Source organism: Prenolepis imparis, unplaced genomic scaffold, assembly GCF_030444845.1.
Source record: "Prenolepis imparis isolate NDT839.2.m4 unplaced genomic scaffold, iyPreImpa1.0 SCAF_12, whole genome shotgun sequence".
NCBI lineage: Eukaryota > Metazoa > Arthropoda > Insecta > Hymenoptera > Formicidae > Prenolepis > Prenolepis imparis.
The window spans coordinates 552641-577876 of NW_028141170.1; the positions used below are offsets into that span (position 1 = coordinate 552641).

The 25236-nt window shown below is 33.3% G+C and overlaps 3 protein-coding genes across 3 annotated transcripts in view; all 3 read left to right on the forward strand.

Moving 5' to 3' along the window:
• Nucleotides 1-15113, forward strand: part of Qless (decaprenyl diphosphate synthase subunit 1 qless) — a 37653-nt gene extending 22540 nt beyond the window's left edge. The window contains 7 exon segments of the mRNA XM_083052101.1: nt 3213-3365; nt 5428-5561; nt 6657-6798; nt 12008-12097; nt 12454-12585; nt 12665-12859; nt 12947-15113. Coding sequence (XP_082908227.1) covers nt 3213-3365; nt 5428-5561; nt 6657-6798; nt 12008-12097; nt 12454-12585; nt 12665-12859; nt 12947-13168 — 1068 coding nt within the window. The 3' untranslated portion in view covers nt 13169-15113.
• A 316-nt stretch (nt 15114-15429) lies between these two features.
• On the forward strand, nt 15430-24550 carry LOC145944083 (dnaJ homolog subfamily C member 9-like). The gene is made up of 4 exons (XM_083052103.1): nt 15430-15781; nt 15885-16199; nt 16414-16580; nt 23235-24550. Exons 1-4 carry the CDS (start codon nt 15688-15690, stop codon nt 23463-23465), a joined length of 807 nt encoding a protein of 268 aa, XP_082908229.1. The 5' UTR covers nt 15430-15687; the 3' UTR covers nt 23466-24550.
• LOC145944079 (uncharacterized) lies at nt 17582-20279 on the forward strand. The gene has a single exon (XM_083052100.1). It carries the CDS (start codon nt 18053-18055, stop codon nt 19910-19912), a length of 1860 nt encoding a protein of 619 aa, XP_082908226.1. The 5' UTR covers nt 17582-18052; the 3' UTR covers nt 19913-20279.
• Nucleotides 24551-25236: the final 686 nt, after the last annotated feature.

Here is a 25236-nt window from a genome sequence, read left to right on the forward strand (position 1 = left end):
TATCGGATAAATAATCGCGCAGAATTGGAGAACGCGCGGGATGGATCCCGATAAAAATAGTTTATTTTTAGCTTTGTCATTATAAAAAAGAAAACGTTTTATGCGTGTAACTGGTCTTGCGTGTTCGCTTTTTTTTCCTTTTTTTACGGATTAGGATTTCCTTCGGCGTTAGCCTTGAGGTCGAATATACTCGCGAGAGAGGTAAAAGTCAAATGCAGTGAACTTGCTTGTTGCCGCTACTAGCCAGTTATCCAGGAATGCAATAACTCGGCGTATATGTGCGCATGGAAATCATTAGACTCATAAACGCAATCATTGCTCAACGTTGCATATCCTTTGCGACGCCTGTAACGTTTTAGAATACATTGAAATGACATCCGGAATTATTTTATAGATTAAATTATCCATTATTATTATATTAAATCACACTTTATGTATATATCTTTCATCACATCGATATATCTACATTTTTTATGAATGTATTTTCGAGTGAGCTATGTCACAATATAAGCAACGTATATTATAAAATAAAAAATATTATATATACTATGCAAAAAAATAAAGAGATGTCCATATAAATAACATTTAATTGCATGATTACACGTAAGAGTTAAAATTATGTATAAAAATCTAATGACATTTTAATCTAGAATCAAGTTTGTTTGACAAAAAAATTGATTTCTAGAATTAAACAAATTAGCATATAAATTATGTGTACAAATGACAGATATTGTTTTGCAAGATCACAAGTTTGTAAAAATGTGACATGTGCGAGCGTTCACGATCGGGAAAATTAGTGCAGGTAGTTTAGCTAATTATTTTCAAGCGCATATACGCACGTCAGATGTTAGAAGGTTACCGGTCACCGGCGATCGGTTTATTGCGTGTATGCTTGCTTATATATAGATTACGAATGTTGTTATTTGCCTGTTGTCGTGGCCTCGATTAGTCCGCCGGTAAATGAACCCTTGCACACAGTATAAAATTTGCTGCAATCTAAAGAAACAAAGATCTTTTCTCTATCCGGTTCTATAAATACACATACATCTCTCTTCTCTCCTGATGATTTTTTTCAATAATTTCTTTTAATTCTCAAATATATTTTTTCGTAATCTCTTTAAAATGTTATCATTATTTATTTTTTTAAATTAAACTATATATTAATCTGAAAAATTACTTAGGAAGATGAAAGATACACATCTATATTTAAAGACGTATCTTTTATCAAGAAAAAAAAGATGTGTATTTATATAGAAAATTTTAACAAACTATATCAAGATTATTTTTTACAATATTAAAGGAATATAATTTTAATATTAAAAATTTTTTTTAATTGTTTTAATTTTTTAAAGGCAGCTTAATTAATAAATTTTAATGGGAACTTAATTTAATAAATCTTAATTAACAAATTAAATTGTTTTACTGTGTATTTACGCTTATATCGTCCACGCAGTTTATACACATTAATATAACAGAGTGTGAGTGATTAATACGTTATGAAACTATGATAAATAGAATACAAGTTTTCTTAATAGATATTAAATTAAAAATATTTTAATTATATAGAATTTTATGTCGCATGGCCGGTTATTATAGCTAATGAATTAGTATGTTGAATGCCAAGAAATCATGGGAATTTTGAACGAAAGGAGACATCGTTATGTATACAGAGTGAAGGAATGCTGTCGTTCCTTAACTTCTGAACATGTCGATGGAAAACTGAAGTGTTTGTGAGAGCATCTAACATTCCATCGCTACAAAAATAGTCATGGGAAAGATAGGTTTGGTCAATAATGCTTCGTAAATAATAGCGCTTAGAATATGTTTCGCGCAGATATGGATAACGCGCGAAGTGTAATCGTACTACTCTCTACTTGAAAATTTTTGAAAAATCATTGAAAGAGTATACAAAATTATATATGAAAAAGTATAATATGGGATTCGGTAGTTTCACATCTCTCATGTCTGCTCTCTTTTTATCTAAAAATATGCTTTTTTAAATCTTTCAAAACTTATTACCAGCATAAAATATCGAATGTCATTATTTTTTATATTGGTTCTTCCTCTCTCCTTTTAGAACTTATCAACGATAATCTTTTCAAGACATAATTTACAATATAAAAATCTTTATATAACTATATATTAATATATAATTTATATAATATTAAATTTATAAATTTAAATAATTATAAATTTAATTAAATGCATTATATAATAAATAGAATATAAAAATTACTGAAAAAAAATATTATATATACACATATAAAATTTTGTTTAAAGTTATCACAAGAAAAAAAAAGATTTAAATTATGTAAATGTATTTTTTATTTATTATGTAATTAAACGCCTAATAAAATTCCTAGCCTGAAATATTAATTGATAATATTTATTATCAAGTTGCCACAAAGCATTGGAGAATCTTAATTAGCGCTATTTTTTCCGAGTAGTAAGAGCTATGACGCAGCGGACGTGTTGCAAGAGTAGTAATTGCTCGAATAAGGTCAGACCGACAGTAGTAAGTCACGCGTTGCGTCGGACCTATACCGCGAGAGATAGCTCTATTCTCACGTTCGATATATTACACATTAAATAATTGTTCTATTCCAACTACTGTCACACTTATCGTTTTATCGATTGTTAATCGACTTATCTAATAGAACACTTTATCTCTTTACAAATAATGAACAAATAATAAATTAATTATTGTAAAAATTAAAAGCGAATTAGAAATAACAACATGAATACGGACATTGACGTTTGTTTAAACGACAATTTAGTACTTTGAATTTTATTTTTAGTTTTTATATTTTTACCATTTCTATTCACATTGACTTTTATTAAATAAAAGTCTTAAATATTGTATAATATATTCATATACATAATACGCGCGTATTCTTTTATAGAAGGTATAGACAATTTGGTATTACTTCATTAATTTGTATAATGAAATAAAAAATATTCTCTTTGTTCTCTCTCTTCCTCTTAAAATTTAATTAAATAAAATTTAAATAAATTATATTACAACTGTAAGTAAAAAAGATAATATCGATAATATGTACATGGTTCTATAGGAATATTTGACAGTCATGTTTGAAACTGGGATATGGTAAATATTTGTGGTATTGCGTAGTTAATTTTTTACGGCATAATATAAGTTTATGGTCAATATTTGACGTAATACAGAGAGAACTTTCTTCTTTTTCCATTTGCAGAACAAAACGAATACGCGAGACAGCAGGATAGGTCTCGCGAGGGCAACGAGCACTATGCAAACGCAGATGCCTGGATCTTTGCCCAATTACCAAATCGAGCCTTACAGACTTGTAGAGGACGACCTTAAGGATATGTTCGACGACATACGACTAGTAAGTCTTTTTATTATTATACTTTTAAATTACATCCGAGGAATCGTAGACGTTATCCTTCTAGCTTTTCTTTTTCTTTGGGATCAAATCTATGATAAATAGAAAACAAATGGATAAAATTTAGTCTTTTTTAATTCACAGCGTTTAATATTATACTATATATATATACACTATTATAACTATTACATTTAAATTATAATTATATAATTATTGCCCGATCAAATCGGCGTATAAATCAGTTATCTATTTCTTTTGTTTTCAATCGTAATTGCATAAAATCTCGTGAAAAGAGATTAGTTATCTAGTCTCTCTAGCAAGACTTCTAGCGTAAGAATTATAATTATGTAATAAATCAGAATTTTTCTTCTCTTGATAAATAAGTTTTAACGAATATTGAAGTAAATGTAGTAATTGCGCAAAATTGATGGACACAATATGCCATTACTAACGAATAGTAATATGCGAATTCATTACATAAAAGAAGCCGAAGGCTATTAATCCCTATTCGTATGAGGCGGCAATTGTCATTTACATGTACAGCCTCGAGAAACTTTCGGGAAGTAAGAGCACATCGTCTTAACGGCTATTTATGTAATTGACTTCATCGATATTACGTATGCGCTGTATTATGAAATCGTGTCGGCCAACGTACGACGAACCTAGCGATGCGGCAAAGATGCATGTGTCAAAAAGGTGTAATTAGAAAAGAACCGCGTATAATCGAATTGTTTTTTTATTTCACATTACAGTTTCGCTAATCCTTTACTCCTTGATCCAGAATAAAACGATTCGGTTTAAAGATCGCACGGATAATAATTTTGCCGTAATATTTTTAGATAATGTCGCGAAATTACACGTATATAAAATAATATATTCTTTTTTTTTTTAATCTTTCGTTTAAATGTGTAAATAACTTTTACTCATTTTCTTAAATTTATAAAATTTCAAATAACACGCGGAATTTTTCAGAATACCTTATCTAAATATAAATCTTCTTTTACAAATAATAGATTGATTCAGAATTAAAATTTTTTTATTTTTGCAAACCTTAAGAAAAATATTGATTTCTTGAATGAGATTATTATTCATTATTTTTTAATAGATATTTATTATTGGGTAATTAAATCTTGATTCTTTGTGTTAAAAATTAAAAATGTTCAGAGAAATCTTAAATTACCAAAATCGCATCACGTGCCTTAATAGTAGTCTTATCTTGTTGTTCTTGATTACTTATCGACAAATGACTTTGGGCGTTGCTCAAAGAGAATCTCATTTTTATGATGACAAGCACACAATCGTTAAAAAGCGCGTTTACAGATATTGATGAAGAGTCGTACAGTTTTTACGTGACTGCGTCTTCGCTTTAATGCGTTTAGCCCGTTTTAGCGAAAGCAGTTGAGACTTCACGGTCTGTGTGTGGTCTAGAGGAGAACTTTTACTCACAAATCGCCGTTCATCATGTACGTCATATGGTGTGAAATTCGCTCGATCTGAGAAAGAAAGTATTCTATCTAATTTTTATCGATAAAAAAATAATCTGCATCTTCCTATCGCTTTAAGATCATTCGTTCCTCCGGAGAATTAGTTTTTTTGACATTTATGCAAAAAATAAATATTTATTTTTTAGACATTGTTAGAATATAGACGAGCGGAATAATATTAGTGTGTAGGGCCCAGGTAGCTTATAACAAAAGAATGTAATATGCAATTGATTCTTCTCTTTTACGAGCATGAAGTAATTGAATCATGTAACCAACTTTATAAACGAGATGGCACGCTTCTTCTCAAGTATTACGGAGAAATTTCACCGCAAAGTCTTAACATAATGTTCGAATATTCATCAACTACTGTCATTAAGAAACGCGGTAGTTAAGCGTTTATCTCTAAATTATAAATGTGTGTTTATATATCCTTATACACAAAGTGTATATCTTATAACTGGTGGTACAACCGGAAAGATAATGTTTCCACAAAAAAATTTTGTAATAAAAATAAGTCGAAAATATAAAATCAAATTTTTTTTTATATTAGTTTTGGAGATACGTGTATTATTATTTTTTAGGAACTTATTAACAACACTACGCAAGAAGAGCTGCGACCTTTAAGCACGTATTACTTGGATGGCCAGGGAAAAGCGATACGACCCATACTCACCATACTTATGGCACGTGCTATTAATTATCACAAAGGAAGAAAGTAAGTAAACGCGCATATTTCTATAAACGTTTTTGAAATTTTTATAGAGAAAGGGTTTTTGTAGCGAGATCAAATATACAATCGCGTGTCGAGAGAAAAATGCAAAAATATTTTTTTCTTCTGCTTGAAAAATCTTAAAACAACATTTATTCATTTATTTTTTGTTGTTCAAACAAAAAACTAAAAGACGAGTAGAAAAGAAAAAACTAAAAGACGAGTAGAAAAGTAGAGGACGACCAATAGATATTACGTAATTACAAATGCAAGAGAATCGCGAATAAACAAAATTATTAACATATTTATACCAGAGATGTCATTCTTTTCCATTCTTACGAGCAGTTGGCAAGAATCTTGTTATTCTACGCGCATAATGTCAGTGATTACATCAGTATCCTTAAACCGTAAATTTTACGAGCAGTTTTGCGAATTGAAATGACACGGAGCAATATAGATCTTGTTGGAAAATTTACGGTTATGAAGATTTTGCGTGAGAGCTAAATTTTTTTTTTTTTTTTTTTTTATATTACATACATATGTGCTGCACGATGAATCTCTGCGATTATGAAAATGTATATATACGCTCCCGACGTTTAGAAAGCATTAAAAGTACCGACAAAGTGGTACGAGTCGGATCTCTATGAAAGTGGCGGGGGCTAATATATACACATACACGTATTTTGTGTCGAGCAAATTATTCGGAAATATGAATGAGAAGCCTGAGTGAATGAGAACTGCAGTAGCGTGTCCATTCTAACATATATTTAGATTTGGAAAGAAAGAGATAGATTCTATCGATTGGTTGAGATATAATTTTAAGAAATTTTTAAAGCAAAATCGAATCATATTTGTTCGCGATTTGTGTCGAGGTTTGTTTTAAACACGCAATCATATTAAGACTGTGAAAATTATTAGACTGTAACAGGTTGTTTACGGCTTATTTCGTTAAATAGGGTAATCTTTGAGATTGAAATTTTACGAAGCGTAGCGTTTCACAAGATAATTTTTCCTGATAATTAAAAATACTTAATAGAGCTATATATAATGATTCTGCGCAAATGGCTCATTCTACAACGAAGGGACTTCTGCTTTTTTCAGCGTTCTCTCGCATGCGCAACGACAAGTAGCGATGATCTCAGAGATGATCCACACCTCTTCCTTATTACACGACGATGTGATCGATCAATCAGACATTCGTCGGGGCAAACCATCGGTTAATGTCGTCTGGAGTCAAAAAAAGGTTGGATTTATTCGATCTTCCGATTCGCAAAGATTCAATTAACGCGATTCTTTATTATAACAGAATTAATTTTATTTTAAGCTTTTCACCGGACGTAAAGATCATTGCCACAAAATTAATATTTCAATTTTTCGATATTCTTTCTATCTTGGAAAAAATCCATATATAATAATACAAGATAAAACATAGGATACTACAGTTGAAATAATAGAAAAAATTTTAATTAAAGGCATAATTTTCGCTTTTTTTTAGAAAAAGAAATTTGAACAAATTTGAAAAATTATATATACAAATATTTTAATTCAGATTATTTAAGTAATTATATATAGAATATTGTATAATTTTTAAATATAAATATTTAAATATATTTATATATAGATATACACATGTGATTATGCATGGTTTTCGGCTAGTTATTTCTCCGATGTTTCTTTTTTTTTATTAAAATTTTATCGAGAGCGATTACTACGCAATGGTCAGTATTAGTGACGATGACGGAAACTCTCTCTTTAAAATTTTAAAATATCGGTGAAGGAAGGAGGCTAATGCGATTCATGGTCGGACATCGATAACGCGCTTTCTAGATTTGGAATCGGATTTTGGTCTCCGCCTGTTTTGCGTAGACGTCGGAAAACTCGGAAGAATTGAAAGGAGAATATCGATTAAGGATATCGTCCGTTTGTAATAGAATATGAGGAACGATGTAAGACTTTCTCGAAAGCGACGAGTCAATCGACTTGCTGAAATTACATATATTAGAAATCGACAGTTGGAACGCGCGCGCGACAGTGGGCGACACGTGATCGAAAAATTTTAACTCTCAAACGCATAGGAATTAATGTACGCACTTTCGCAATCGGCCGGAACGGCCTGAATTTCGTTCGCGCTTTTCCATATACGACATCCACTTGCCGCGTTTCTAATGCTTATTAATTAGCTTTCAATCAGTGTCGCGAAAATGATTGAATTGCATTCACCATAGGCATTATACAAGCGTCTATGCAATGGCAAGAGTGAAACGAGAATGCGCGATCGAACACTAGACGCTAGGTCAAGAACGCGCAAAGCACATTGACACATGTACAAGTACGCGTGTAAACACACGTATATATGTATATATAGAAAAGCGTCCGTTCCTTTTCTGCCTTTCATATACAAAGTGTCTTGCAAGTCGTCCGTCTTTTCTTCTCGGTAGAATTACAGATTCGATGCAGGAAGGATCTTTTTGTCTATATAGTAAAAAAATTGCATCTATTGATAACCCGAGGAAGAATGAAAATCGATGTATTATTTTTTGCACATGAACTCTAGCATCTAATTAAAAGTTTAAAACATAAGTCTATATTGACAGACATTTACTGAAGACTGCACTCACCTGTCAAATTGCACCAGTTTCAAGTTTTTTTTATAGCAAATCTGAAAAATTGATCTCTCGAAAATTGATAAAATAATTTTTATTGAATATATTATTATTATACATACATATATCTAATAAAAATTTATTAAGTCTAAAATAAAATTACATTTTTTCTTATTAATATAAAAATATCTTCTTTCAACTATCCAGTTATTTCCTAATGAATATTTTATTGGCTGTTGTTTTATTAACCAATAAATCGTATCATATTAGCTTGATAAAAATAACGAAATACATGAAGATGTAAATTCTTTTTAAGTAATTTTGTAGAAGATTTATGAGTCATTCTCTTATTTTATGATTCTAGATTTAAACGAATATATAGTGTGTGAAATTAGCGACAGTTTTTCAGATAATTAATTAATCAATGTCTAGTCACAAATAAATCTTGGAAATTAACATCTCTGAATGAAGTTTATTCATTGAATTGCATAATTTAATGAAGTATTAAGTTGATCGATACGCGAGATTAAAAGAAGATTTTAACTGCGTTGCGCGAAAGACACCTATTTTTCCGATTTCTTATCCACGCTGGTGTTACGACATTACAGTCTTGTAACTTGGCACTTTAATAACATTCTGTTCAGATATGTGGATATCTCAATATGCGTATCGCACGATAATGCACCGTTGTGAAACGCAACAGTAGCTTGTAACAACACTTTGAAAGACCAAGTTACACACGATGTGTTTTCCAGCAAATCGCCGTTCCTCCGGCGTTACTTACTTATATACAATTAGATTTCGCATGGAATACGTAAATACGCGAGAGACGTTGAATTTGCTCTGAGGAAGTCAAGGAACGACGAAAGAAAACTTATCGTTTATCTTAAACGATGCAACGATGAACAACAATTTGCAATAATATCATTGAAAATCGAGATAAGACAAACGTGAAAGGTGAGAACAAGTTGGGCAGAGGGAGGATGGATGTATCGTAATTTGCATAATTGAATCCTGGAATAGCGCACGCGCAAATATTATGAGGGAGGCGCAAAAGTGTGACAACCTTGATGCTTGATGGAATTAGCGCCTTCCAGAGAAATGGAAAGTCCGACGATAGTCGACGAAAGTCGCGACGCTGCCGTCGTCTTCGGCGCCGAGGATCGCGCAGACATAGTTGAACTAATGAATTGTGCAACAGTTCGCTCGCTATATTAACGTACCGCTAATTGAGAGAACTCTTTTGCCGTGGTATATACAATAATTATTTTCAAGTTACACCTATCAATAACGAGATTACGTGCGTGTAAAGCGTGACTCTTGGAATGTAAGCCATCAAAAGGCAAGTGCGAAATGACGAGAATACGCTCTGACGACAAATAAGAAAATACAATGGCTCGCATTGATGATCAGAAAAATGCTTAAAGTAATATTATTGCAATAGTATAATATAGAAATAATCAGAATAATTATATTGATTACAAATTATATTAATTATGTTATAATATATTTATTATAATATGTTATATAAAACTAGTAATGCGGAAAAAACAATTCCGCGAAGCCAATCCCCTCATAAAGTAACTAATACGTTCAGTTGTAAATTCTCGCCAGATGGAAAAAAAAAGGTGGGAAAAAAAAAAGCTGTTGTCACTCTAATATTTTCATATGCCGAAAATCCGAGCTCGCTGGGATTTTCCTGAGCCGAGAACGAGTCGTTTTAAAAATACGAAGAAGAAATTATGAAAAACATAAGAGGGGATTAATAAGGATGATTCAGAATGAGTGTAACAAACTTTAACAGATTATTTGGGAGATCATTCTCACAATCAGTAAAAAAAACAATGAACATATGTAGGTCATATTTTTACTTACGTAGTTACGAGAATTTTTTAATTTTTATAGTAATAGACTTGCTATTTTTATTTGAATAAATAAAAAATAAAAATATTCTTAATTTTTTAATATTGTAATATTATCAACATATATTATGATAATATACATATATAATTAACATAATTTAATTATATGTATACATATATGCAGAGTGATTCAGAAGACGAGTATAAAAAAACTATAAGAGATTGTCTGAGAATTCTGAGTAAAAAATGAGAATATGTAATTATTGATTTATAATTCAGTTTTATAATAAATGCTCAAACTATGTCCTCTGAGCTTGAATTGCATATTGATAAATCAAAAAATCTCTTGTTTTATTTTTTATTTATTATTCGAATAAATTGCAAGTTACTCGCGAACAGCTGTGAAACAGAGATGCTCGCCTATACATGATGCATGCTAAAGGTTATTCACTCTCCATTTTTCATTTCGTTAAATCATACAACAAACGCTCCGCAACATGCAGCGGCCACGCCGTCTCGAAGCCTATCCTAAGTTGTTTCCTCGGAGAGAAAGAGATAATATTAGTCGAAATTAATGTTTCTCACCGGTGGACCGCTACTTTCCGCGCTGATTCATGCTCGTTTAGCGAAACGTCGCTTCGGGATAATTGCAAGAAAGTGCACACGCGCCGAAGCAGCTCGTGCTCAGGGGAAAATCCTGTCCGCAGGTGTCTTTCAGTTATATCGCGATTGAGATACGTGAAAATAAAGGCGACGCGTCGGCGATGCCGGATGTGAAACTTGAAATTACGAGCCGTTTGTTGAGTCACTTGAACCATTGTCGACCCACGAAACGATCTTCCTTCAATCGCTTTACCCGACCAAAACATTGTCATCATCACGACAAAAGTTTTTTCTCGTGTCTCTTTCTGCACGGACATCCGGATATTCTCTTCTCTTATATCAGAATTCTTTGGCCGAAGAGATTTTTTCTCGAATGTCGATCTTTTCGTTATAATTAATCGAATTCCAGCACTTTTAGTCGATGTAAGATATCAAATTTTCACGAAAGAGTATTTTTAAAAGGCTATATATTTACTTTCGTAAAATGAAAGTTTGAAACAACGATAATAGAAACGCACAAGCAAGTAAAGTTTTTTATAAGGAAATTTATAAGATCGACGAATTAAATTGTACGAAGAATAGAAAGCGGCACAATGTATGTTGATTTTAGAATTCGATGTATGAGGAAATTTAGAAATCAACGCGTATGACACACAATAGACCGCGGTCATTAAGAGCCGTCGAGGTGTTGCGGTTTCGACGACGTTCGCTCGTTATAGACGATGTGTTCATCAACGACGAGGCCCGACGACCGAAGTACCGAAACTGCGAATGCGTACGTCGATCTGTATTCCTGACGAAACTCATTGTTCGCTCCATTATGATATCAAAATTTCCAACATTACGTCCATTTGATCATTTCTTTTTGATCAATCGCTTATCAAGGCACAGAGCTAAAGTCCGAGTCACGTCGTCGGACTGAAGATATAACGCCTTCTTGGAGCCGTTTGACTTCGAGATTTAAAAAATGTCCAGTGAAAGGAAATGAACTAGATTATAATCGCGGAGAACCGGACGTGTCGACTTTGTTAACATAATAAATGACCGCGCGAAATCCGCGTTGAATCCGAGTTTCGCGTCACGCTTCATATCTGCTGCGCTTAAACATCGGCAAGGAATGTCTGTTAATAGTAATGGCATATATGAAATTGAGAATAATATTATTGGACAGATTGCTGCGATAGAGATATCAAATATTAATATAAAAGTGTCTAAATGAATGAGATACTCTTCTCGTCATCACGACGATCTCTAATATCCTGTATAATAATGGCAATGCAGGATCTATACTCTATCCCAGCACTTAATTAAAAATTAATTGCAGAGACTATTTATAATTGTATTTTGAATAAAGAAATTGATTGATCAATTGTTTTGTTCTCAGGTGGCCATGGCGGGAGATTATATCTTGGCAGTTGCCTGTATAATGATTTCCAAACTTCAAAATGATGACGTGAGCATCACCATCAGTCAGGTAAATTATTTCATTGAGCTTTCAAGTAGATTCTTATTTTAAATCTTTGTTCATTAAAAAATTTATAATTGATCCTTGGCGAAAATTTGAACACCATATAACTCTTACAAAAAGCATTTTGACAAATAGAGCTCCTAAGGCGCGCACGAATCATCTCGCTAATTTTAAATCATTCGAAGATAATCAATTATCAGAATATAATCCAACATTCACGACTTTTTTATATACTTTATGACATCTCTGTCCCCTTCTTTCCTCTTCCTCAAACGGAAAATGCGAATCATGCGATCAAAATTATGTAATCAAAATCACTATTGAAGAACACAGCGTTTAAAGCAGATTACATTACTTCGTAGATAGTAACAGATTTGGTGCAAGGAGAATTTATGCAGCTCGGCGCGAAAGAAACGGAAAACGAGAGGTTTGCGCATTATCTCACGAAAACCTATCGAAAAACGGCGAGTTTAATCGCCAATTGCAGTAAAGCGGTAAGCTTGTATTATGAAATCGCTCGCTAAATGAATTGCCGGAGAGCTCTGTAAACGATTTTAAACTTTCTTATCTCAGGTTGCTATACTTGCCGAGGTTGACGATCACATGATAGAAATGGCCTTCCAGTACGGCAGGAATGTCGGCTTAGCGTTTCAATTGGTGGATGACCTTCTGGATTTCGTTGCTTCTTCGGAGGCTCTGGGAAAACCCACTTCTACTGATCTCAAGCTCGGATTGGCGACAGCCCCGGTGCTTTTTGCTTGCGAACAGGTCAGTAAATCATTATACTTATCGATAGAGATTTTTTATCAACGTCAGAATATACAATGTCAGAATCGATTACTTGAACTGTTGCAGTATCCGGAATTAAACGCGATGATTATGCGCCGTTTCCAAGAACACGGAGACGTCAAGAAGGCTTTCGATTTGGTGCACAAATCCAATGGCCTGGAACAGACAAGATTTTTAGCGAAAAAACACTGCGCGGAGGCCAACAAGATCGTACAGTCCTTCGCTAAGAGCCCTTATCAAAAGGCTCTCAGCATTATGACTGATTTGGTTATCACTCGTATAAAATAGCATTGCTAAGAATAAAAACTTGGATTTAAAATTGGGGGAAGGGAAAGGGGGAAAAATCGATTTTATAATTATTTATATAATTGTGGTGAGAGATAAAACGGCTAAGGAGCTAATTTTTGTCTCGATTTTTAGAAATCAAATACGAGGATCGCATCGGAGAAGTTTTTTTTCCAATATTATATCAGTGGCCGGATTTATATACTATGTAATTATATATATATATATATATACATATACATATATATATGTATATATATATATATACATATATACTCATATATATATGTAATTATATTATATATATATATATATATATATATATATATATTATATGTTATATATATCGTTATAAATTACCTGAGGATGATTTTCATAAAACATGATTAAATAATAAGGGGAAACTAGTTTTATATCACTCTAATTCATGGTGTAACGTTGATGCGCGATTGAGAGCAACAATGCGTGGATCATCGCATTGTCGCCCCAAGTTCATACCTCATCCAGGGAAAAAAAAAAAAAAAGAAAAAACAAGGAGAGTAGGAAGAGAGCCTTACGTAATCACTAAAGTACTTCTGTCTTTTTCAGAGGACTTTATTGACGCGCGAATTTAAGTTGTCTGGAAAAATACAGAAAGTGTATTTTATAACAAAGTGCCTAGGCATATAATGTTCGTTGGATCTATGAGAAAGGAAAATACACGTATTACCTGATTTTATGAATCGCGTTAGCCGATCATAATATAATGTAAATAAAATCTAGATCTTAATATATTAGCATTGATAATCCTTTTTACGAAACTTCTTTTATGCATGCATTTTTTATCACGCGTACCAAGATTATATTCGGCTCTCGAAAAAAATAGTAATGCGCAAAATCAAATCGCTCCGTTAAAAATCTAACGAGAATTGTATTAAAATACGCCAGAAAAATCATCGCCTGCATCAAAGAAGTCTTAATGGCAATTTATGTTAACACCATATATATATAGAATCATGCAAAAACAAAGTAAACATTTGAAAAAAACATACACATGTGTAATAGTAGCAGACGTACAGAATTAACATTACAATAAGTTATTTTTGGTCCATATCATGATCGACAATTAGATTCTCAGCGAGTATGTATTTTTGATAAAGTTAAACATAACTTTTTCGACACAATGAATAAAATTATAAAACTAAATAATAAGGGGAATGCCAATACTAATTTTTATCGACAGCCCAATTTGAAATTTTGCTGACAAAACGATGCACGAAGAATATTTGCCAAAGAAGACAAGTCGGTCTTTATTCGTTTCTCTCGCAAATTAGTTTAGCAAAAGTTAACTTTGGCCTGTCGTAATTATTATAATATATATCTGTATTTTTATACAAGTCTATATAAAAATACATCACAAATCGCGATGCAGAAACAAATTAAAGTTGTTTTCTTATGTTTCAACAGAGACAATGAAAATAGAATCATGTTTGTTAAATTTTTGCTAAATAAGTGAAACCGCTCAAAATATCATTTATTATTGAATATATAAGTATAAATGTGTCTAATGTACAATAATTTATATTTATGAGAAGGATTAATGTATATATATATAATTATCGTAATGTTACAGAATACAATAAATCATTAACTGAGAAGCACATGCAATTATGATCAAATATAGATTTATAGTAAGCACAATGACTGAACAAAAAAAAGGAGCAAAAGCCGATCTCTATCATATCTTTTGTAATACTTGTTAAAAAATATTTAAATTTGTTAATAATGCGCAAAAAAATTTGTTTTAACAAAGTATATATATATATATTTAAATAAATATAAAAAAAATCTAACAAAACATTAGCTATCGAAATAAAGAGGAAGAGGGAAGACATTGCAAATTCTTGAATGATGATAATTATAATAAATATAAATTTATTTGTTAGATTTTTTTTAATTATACAAAACATTTTGGTACATTTTATTTTTAAATTTAAAAATAAAAAAGTTTGACGTGTAAAGTTTGATATTTATTAATTATTCATATAATATTAATATATTAATAATTTGATAAATATTAATTTACACTAAAAATGTAGTAAAATCTAACAATAAGTGTGAGACAGATCAAAATTCAACATTTATTTACTGAAACTACATAAATGCAAGAATAAAAAATTACTATAAAAAGTTAATTAAAAAATAATGAAGATAAACTATATATATTACTCCCATTTCTTCTGCTATTGTTATATTTTTTTGACAGATAGAGATGTGTTCAGAAATCCTACTTGTAAGGTAAAACAGCTTTTAATTGACCAATCAAGACAGAAAAAGCAAATTTTTTTCCGTGTTCTGATTGGTCAATAAAAAGGTACTCTACGGATAGGATTTTTGAACGCACCCAGATGTCGTTCTCGACCAAGTAATTTGAATCAATTGTTTGGATGCGTCCGACGCAACGCGCGAAAGTTATTCACGTTGTCTTTTGGTTTGTCAATTTCAAGAAAAATTTCCTGTAAGCCCATCGCAAATCCGCCGATATGGCGAGTTTATTGGACTTGTGCGAGCAATATTTCGGCGCGCGTAATTTTTATGACGTGTTGAAGATAGCAAAAAACGCGAATGACAAGCAGGGTAAGCGAACGTTTTTTCCTAACCTCTAAGTCTCGACTTGGCTTCAGACTTTTTATCTCTCCATCTTTATAATAACAATGTTTGTTATTTTTCGACGCTTCAGTGAAGAAGGCTTATCACAAACTGTCGTTACTCGTACATCCGGATCGCGTGGAAGAAAGTATCAAGGCCGAAGCGACAGAGAAGTTCAAAGTCCTGGGTAGAATACATTCCATTCTCAGCGACAATGAGAAACGCAAAATTTACGACGAATCCGGACAATACGACGAGGAAAGCGAAGAGGTGGTCATGCGCAATTGGGCGGATTATTGGAGATCCTTATTTAAACCAATCACTGTCGAAGATATCAATAATTATGAGAAGGATTACAAGGGATCGGAGACAGAGATCAAGGATCTTAAAAGGGCGTACATAGATAGTAAGTCATTTCTATTGTATACAAGATGTATCAAGATCATCGCCTGTTTTCTATTACATGAGTTTCTTTTTAACAAAATTAATTTGCTGTATCTCTGTAAAGAAAGATTTCTCTATATTTATTAAATATATTAATATTATAATAGCGATATAAATATATATCATATATTAATATATTATATGAATATATATTTATACAATTGTATTTATTCTAGGCAAGGGAGATATGGACTATATCCTGGAAGCTGTTCCGTTTACAAATTGTGATGAAGAACCAAGACTGTACGCTATAATTGAAGATTTGATAAAGAATGGCGAAGTCCCAGAATATAAAGCTTTCACTAACGAGAATGACAAGAAGAAGCAGCGCAGAAAAAGAAAGGTAAGATAGCAAATATAATTTTCCTAATTTGCTCAAAATATTTAAAAAATGACAGTAATTCCAAGTATTAAATAAGGATTTGTAATAGAGGGTGATTCAAGTCTCGTAGCAATTATCTGTTTATGCCAGAGACTGACATGTATCTGTGTCCTGCATTCGCATATCTTTCACTCCAATAAATAATCTTTAGAAAACGATATTTGCAAACTAGAAAAATATGTGAAGTGTGAGTGATTGAATCGTGAATCAAGTCTAAATCTTTCACTTTTAATACTGCTCTTACTACTATTCAGATCTCACAATCAGAAAATTATAAAAATTATATTTGGGTACATCTTATTTTATTTTATTTTTTATTAAATTATTTCATAATATTTTTCACATCACAATAGTTTCACAAATATCGATTTGATACTCGTAACAGGAAGCAAAAGATCAATTAGAATATAAATATAAATGTTAATAAAAATTGTTAAAATAACAATGACAACAATGTCAGATGTTTTAATCTACTTAGCATCTGTTTGAGCAATTGTATGATTAGATTTATTATATATATTTAAATGATTAGATTAAAGAAAAGAGAAACGTCAAAAGATATGGTAGCACATCTCAGGAACAAGTATGTGTCTGTCTAGTATAATAATCTTACAAATAAAAGATTATTATTTACTTTACTCTCTTATTTATTATACAATACTTTATCAAATCTTTTTGAAAGTAATTGATTTATTTTTTAAATAAAATTATGTCAAAAAAATAGAGATATAGATCTTTTTTAATACAATAATATTACAATGAAGGAACTTGTTGTATAAATATGAATATTCATAAGAATTTTGCAAATCACAATTATGATAATTTAATTTTTTTTAAATATTTTATATTTATAAATTTACTAAAACATTTCAAGAAGATTATAGCAAACAGTTTTCGAATATTATGTAATATGCAGAACATAAAATTATTGCGAAACGTTTATCGTGTAAAATTTTTTCCCACGTTTATACACTACTCGCGTATCGATCTCTAGTCACGGTCGACCGCGCGAAATTGTAGCGCGAATTTTAAATGACTTTAGCACTCCCTTCATTATTGCTAAATGTCACTTGAATAGTGTTTTAATGCCCCGCCACGCTATTTTCAAGCTTCTCTATTTTTACCAATAGACTGTACAGAGCTTGATGGGTGGAAGGTAGTAGGAGAAATAGCGGCATGACTCTAGGAGGGGAAGGTCTAGTAAATAAGTAACCTACGAATGCGAGAACTGCTTCAGTCCGCGTTACAATTAGTTCGGTCGTTAATCGGAAAATACGGACGAAAGAGAAATCTCCTCGCGATGACTGTCACATATTTTGTTCCATTCAAATATTGAGATTAATACGAAAAACGACCATCGTAGTCTTGTTTATTTTTAATTAACGGAACAAATTATATCGTTCTCTCTTGTAATACCTCTGTACACTCGAAAAATGAAGAATAGCGCCGCAATTGTAGCGTTAATTGCCCTGTTGATTGATGCGTTTGTTGACGATGTTGCTGCATCGTGCAGACAGATCGCGAACGAGGAGATGCTGGAGTATTTTTGTGAAGGTGGCCAACCCAGCGATTTGACTACTGTACCTGATACGACTGAGAAACTACGTATCACCAGGATGCCGATCGGCAGAATAACCGCTGACACGTTCTCTAGATTTGGCGGGAATCTATGGGTGTTGAGTTGCTCGCATTGCGAAATCACCGATATCGACGCGGATGCCTTTCGACGACTCGTCAATCTTCAGCAACTCAGCTTAAACAGCAATCATCTGACCACAGTGAAGGCATCATGGTTGGAGGGTCTTGATTACTTGACGTACCTTGATTTCAACTACAACAATATACGCGATATCGAGGACGATGTCTATAGAAATTTACCGAATCTCGTGGACTTTCGAATCTCGGGAAATCAACTGCGCTGTCTGAATCTTGACGAAATGTCGCACCTGAAGGACTTGAAACGCATATTTCTCAGCGAGAATTCCGAATTTGCTTGTCCGCACGCCGTGAGTAGGTTTCTTGAGACTCAAGGCGTCAGTTTCGAGCCAGATCCCGAATGGAAAAGACTCGCCAGCGACACGATCGACGTCCCATCGAGCTATGCGGAGGAAGATCGTAGAATCTTGCATCCTGACAGGAGACCGGAACAGCCGAAAGTACCCTATACACCTTCGAAAGATGGGAGGTTTCATCCGGACCATCATGCAGACCATCGTTCTCGTCACAGAAGACCAACCACCACCACTGTCCGACCGACAACGTCCACGCAACACAATGAAATAGCGCGAGTGGTACCGACATTTCCGCTTACAAGACCTTCTCCGTCAGATTCATCCTCGCGTCAGGTAATGATGCCTTATTCACACTCGACGCCAGAAACACTGCCAGTACCGCCAGTACCGCCAACAGAATGGAGACCCTCCGAAGATATCAGGATGATAGGAACCACCGATCACGAACCATCACAAACGAAGCACGCTTCAATCTATCCACAGCACGTTCCGACATACGAAACGACGCCTTTATCGAAAGATTCCGTCTTGGAGAGATTGCGAGTATCGGCTGTAGAATCAACATCCTCCACAGAGGACGATTACGAAACAACTGATAGATCATCTCAGGCGGGACACACCCTAATATATCCGTTATACGTTGCAACATCTAATGATCGAGAAAGAACACCCGGTGGATCCATCCAAGTGACGCATCACAGCGATTCAGACGTGGTTACTGTCGACTCTTGGTCTATCGATCACTCGAATCAATATCCATATTGGACGCATCGCGAATACTCTCGCCCTCCTACCGAGAGCAACGACAGATCACCGCCGTCGTGGTCCGCAAACACACCGAATCTTCGGACAACGCCGTATTACGCAGGATACGATCCGCGTACAATGATCGTCGACGAATCATCGGACACCGACAGTGTTCCAATTGTCACCGATCCCGTTGACCAAGCGAGTCGATTGGAGACCACGACGAAGGTGCATTACGTCAGACCTTCGATATCCTCATCTCCGGAATTGATGTACTCACCTCCGTCGAGTCCGGGCGAGTTTTATCGAGCTCCGTATTACGAACCAGCGGTGACCATGCACCCGCCGTTGCAGGATTATCGGGAGACGACTGTAAACGACGATCTCACGATTACAGAGGAACCAGAGTCGCCTGAGCATCCGGATCCGGACAAGAGTTCGGCAAATTCCTCGATAATCCGATCGTATATCGTTGCATTAGCGATGTCCATAATTGTCACCGTCTTTGGACACGTCATCGCCGAGGGATTTTAAGTCTCGTGCGCGTCCCTCTTGCCTCCAACCGGATCGGATCGAAACGAATTATCAGATGAAATAAATTCCAAACAGTTAGATATACCGCGCGAAAAATAAGGAGATTGACGTTTTGCCGATCTCTACAACAAATAATCTAATACATTTAAAATTTAAACGTTGCGTTGTGCCACGAGAACCTGAGCGCGCATTTATATATATTTAGCGTTAGAATTCTTCTCCCCCACATATATAGCTATCGAGTACCTGCTTAAGGAAGCTTCAGTACTAACCAGACGCAGATCTATTATCAAGAGTGCGGTCGAGACATCTTCTTTGCTCTGGAACTCTTATCTCCGGAAAAGGCAGAGCCAGCTGAATCTTATGTGTAGGTATCGTGCAATCGAGGGATGTAGAAAGAAAAGCTCTTCAATTTTTTTTTAATAGAGTTTAATCTGTCATAATATATACCGATTATTTTTACAACTATTTAATACCATATAAAATTGTTTTTTGCTGTCGATTTTAAAACAGACTCTTTAGAAAAGCAGAAGAAAAACTTTTCATTTTTTTTTATAGCGAGTTGATAGCGCACTTTTAATCTAGAATAATTTAACATATAATTGTACATCAGTTTTCATGCGGACTAAAAACTTAACTTTAGTAAGTTTTAGTATTTCTAAAATTAAAATTTAATTTTAATAAAAGTTTTTTATAAAAAATTAAAAAAACTTTATTTTAATGTACCAATTTTAAACAGCTTAAATATTCATTAATGTGAAGGCTTTTTAATTTTATAGTTAGCTTTTTCAGATTTGACAGAATAAAAAATTTTGCTTCCCTTCCAACTTTCGATTAATTGGCACGAGTTGAACAAACTTTTGTTTTAAATATATATTCTCTCTGAGAAAATCAAAGGAAATTGCTTAAGTTTATCGGTTAAACTAAACTTAGCGGATCTTTGATCTCTGCAATCGTGTTGGTTTCTCGGAATTAACTCGAGACGCAGTAAAGAGACGTCTAAATATCTGAAATGTCCGCCAAGTAGGGAAGCCAATAGCGCGGCGTGTCGGCTACCAAGATTTTAATTGCGATCAACTGGCGGCCAGACTCATTCGCCGTGGTAATGAAATAATTACTAATGTCATCGTCCAATCGTCGCGGTCGCGCGTATTACGTAACGACCTTGTTACGACGAGCTCGGCTCGACATTGTAGAAATGTACACGTTAAATATACACTCGAAGACGTTCACACCGACTTCACAGTCAAGTTCGCGCGGCGCAGCTTCCTCCTCCGTTTCTCGTGCAACAGGTGCATCTCTCAGCGACGAGTCTCTCCCTCCGCGACTTGAGGAGAGATCTCTCGCGCGAAGATCATGGCGAGTTAGCCTTGAATAACTATTGAAAGCGTCCGTTATAATAAACGACGCGTTTATCTTTGCTTAAATCGAATGCAGCATGCATGCACACATGTTTCTTTGAGAGTGCCGCTTAGTCAATTCTCCATGAGATTCCATACCGATGACGCGATGTTATTTAATACGACTTCGCGCCATCCGTGACACGTTCAACGGACTAGTCGTCAATTATTTAATGCGATTTCTTTAGGTTTGTGACGCGATTCCGATCAATAGATATAGAGACCCTCAAGTATATCGCAAGGTCGCGAAAAACGTTTTCGCCTTCAACTTCGCTTATTCGTTGTCAGATATGTGTGCATGTGTTAACTTTGGTGTTGGGGTACTTGACGCGACATTTTAGCTGAAAATACAACGCGCGCTTTTCATTCCTATTCTCTCTTATTTATGTTCGAATAATAGTTCCTTAAATATAATTTCAAGATTAATTCCTCGGCAGATGAAACGTTAGATATTAAAACAAAAAAAAATATATCCAAGAGAGAGAAAACGACAGAAGAAAAACATTATTAAAAATGTATTACTGTCGTTATTCATCATTGATACATTTCACTTTATAGAGATGCAGTCATCAAATTTTATTTAATAAATAATAGATAGTCTTTTATATTACAAAACTGATTAATTTCGATTGTATAATAAAACCGATGAACTTGCCTCGTCCCGTGACTCGGTACAGTCAGAATTTCGCGAAGCGTTGTGCAATGCATCGGCATTAGGCAGCCAGTTAGATGTACTTGCCAGAAATTATAAATAACGGAATTTCTTCAGCGGCGGATTATAGAGTAGGTCACGCGCGATATGAAGCGTCATCGACGCTTGTGCGCTTCGTGGATAGTCAGCGTTGCCGAAAAAGCTACCTGCAGAATATACGGAAAATTGCAAAGATGTTAGGCGAACGAAATTCCGTAATATACCTATATATTGAGAAAGAGAGAGAAAAAGCCGCACTTTACCAGACTGATACGAACTTGACTCGCTTAATTAATTTATTTATTTCGAGAATTTTTTAAGTGTCAACATTTTTTTCTTAGCGATGTGTTATCTGTTATAGTGTTACATTATTCTATACACGCTCGTAGATTTCTAAATTTATTTCATTTTTGTTTTTATCTTTTTAAAAAATTTCTTTGTCCAAAAAATAAGTTAGAGAAACAGTCGAAACTGTGATACAATTTTACAGGGAGCGCAGTTTCTACTAAATATTTGTGAATGTAAAAATTTTTAATTTCCAATTTTTCACCAAAGATTAGAGAACTCAAAAACAAAATAATATTAATCGGTTTTTGATAGCTATATATTTTTTCCCCCAATATTACAATCTAAATTTTGAACTAGAAGCATAATGACACTTTTCATCCTGTTATTCCAATCGAGCTTTTTTAAATGGAGGGGAAAATATGCGTGAATATTATTTTGAATAAAGCAATCTCTTGTTAGAGCAAGTTGCCAATGTAAATGTTTTTATAGACAGATCATAACACATACTGCTGACTCGAGCGTATACTGACACTATCTTCTAAATTTATCCAAGTCGTACTTATAAGCAATGCATATCCGACTGCTTGAGCCATTAATAAAATCGATGACCCTACTTTTTTAGCCTTAAGCTCTGCAAGAAAAACCTGCTTCTCTTGACTCGAATGTAAATCTCGCGTGCGCCTAATACTCTCGATGCAGATTTCGGAAATAGAATAATGCGTAGATCGCGTTTTTGCTCTTATTACGAGCAGACTGTAATCAATCTCGTTAACAGGAACATGCTTGTGCTTCGAGAGCATTATCTTATTTTAAAATCTATTCCTTCCCGCCACGAGTCTGGATTGAATTATCAATTTAGATTAAATGTACTCTCTTAGTCGGACGGTATAAACAGTCATTGGCTTTCGATGTTAATTGCTTTGATTGACTTGTCTGATTGCAGTGGGCTAAAGAAGCAGTGGAAGCGGAACGTTTGGAGAAGATGCTACAGATGGAAAATGAGGAAAATGCAGCCACAAACGATCTCGCGTTAGTGATCCAAAATCGTAACAAGGCTCGCGCCAGTCAATCGGACAATTTCTTCGATTCGTTGATTGAAAAGTACGCGAAGAACGCTGAGAAATCGACGAAGAAGAAGGCTTCGCTCGCAAAGAAAACTAAAAAGAAAGCATAGAGATAAATTAGCGTCGAAATCTGTGTCTGTCTTCGCTCTAGCTTCAAAAAAGTCTCAATCTCTTAATTTAAATCGCAAAGCACGAATTTGCTGTAGATTTCTATATAATGGACAGTTGTGTTTAATTTTTCTAAATATAAATCCACTAAGACTTTATAAAAATGCCAATAAACTGAACAGACTAATCTGCTTGGTTTAATGTCATTGTGTCAATTAACTGTGCGTATACTGCGACATAAATTAAATTGTATAGAATCAAATTGGTTTTTTTTTTAATGTGTATAACAACGTAGCTACAAAATTGTTACTTAATTAAATATAAAAACAAATGCGATATTGCATTTTGAAAACCAAGAACTCCTGTAATTAATTTAAAATTTTATAGAATGTGTGAGAAATAGAAAAAAAAATCTCCTTTTTAATATCTCCCTTTGTAACTTCTTTAATCTATCTTCTAAGTTTTTCAACGATAAGAATAAAAAGACGAAGAAATAAATAAGATATACTTTAGCAATATAAATCCACTGCAATGAATTAAATACGAAAACAAAAGAAATTGTTAATCATATTATCATAAATATTTATTTTGAACTAACGTAATTTATTATAGGGAATAGTTTTAAAAAATCGAAAGTTATTTTTTTCGTTACAGATAAAATTTGTAATGACGTTACTATTGCAGTTTCCGAGAAAAAAGTAACAATAGCATGTTACAAATAACATGTTATTTTCAAATTCTGATTTATGCTAACAAAATGTATTTACACATACCAAATTTGTTTATTTGTTCATTTCTACAGAAAAAATACATGACTTTTATTCTATCCAAAGAACTGATGAAACATTTATTGAATTATTTTCAGCATCTTTCAAAACTATAAAATTTAACGCGATAATGATGACATTTTTACATTATCAAAAATTGTGAAAAATTGTCTGCATTTGTAGAATCGATTACTTCATATATAACAATCTAGTATAGCACCAACAATCTTTCTTTCTTCTCTTCTACTTAAGCTTTCTCTCTCTCTCTCTCTCTCTCTCTCTCTCTCTCTCTCTCTCTCTCTCTCTCTCTCTCTCTCTCTCTCAAATTTTTCAATTTTTAAATAAAACAAATATCTCAGGGAAAAAAGTAAATTTGTTTCCAAAGAGATTTTTTTATATTCATTATTTCAAAATTTTATTTTTAAACAAACGTGCAAAATAGAAATTGGAGCTAAATTAGAATTAATTTTTGTTTCTTTATATTCTAATCATAGAAACTATAAATATTAGAAATTTTATTGCAGTTTTACTGGACAAAATAAAATCATTTTTCAAAATAAAATATATAAATTCCATAAGATATTCGCGTAACGCCAACATATTATTCTACGAAAGCTTTTTATTAAGTTTTGGTTAATATTAATGATACAAAATATATATAACAAAATATTTTATACATTTTTTTTTTCTCTAATTTTTAATCGGAATTTCATGAAATATATTTTTTTTATTTTACTTTGAAACTGAATCGAAATTAAACCAGAGATTTTTCGTTCATAAAATGCTGACGCAAAGGTTTATCAAGTGTTTTGAAAACGCAAAACTTTTCTATGAATAGAATGTTAAATCAAAACTTTCTTAGATATTCTAAGCGATTAATCGTTGCACCATATACTGGCACTCTGCCAGTATTTGCCATCATAAACGCGCTTATAGACAACCCATCCGTCTCGATCCGGACATTGATGGAAACGATGACCCTTCTTGTAAAATTTATGTCTGCTAC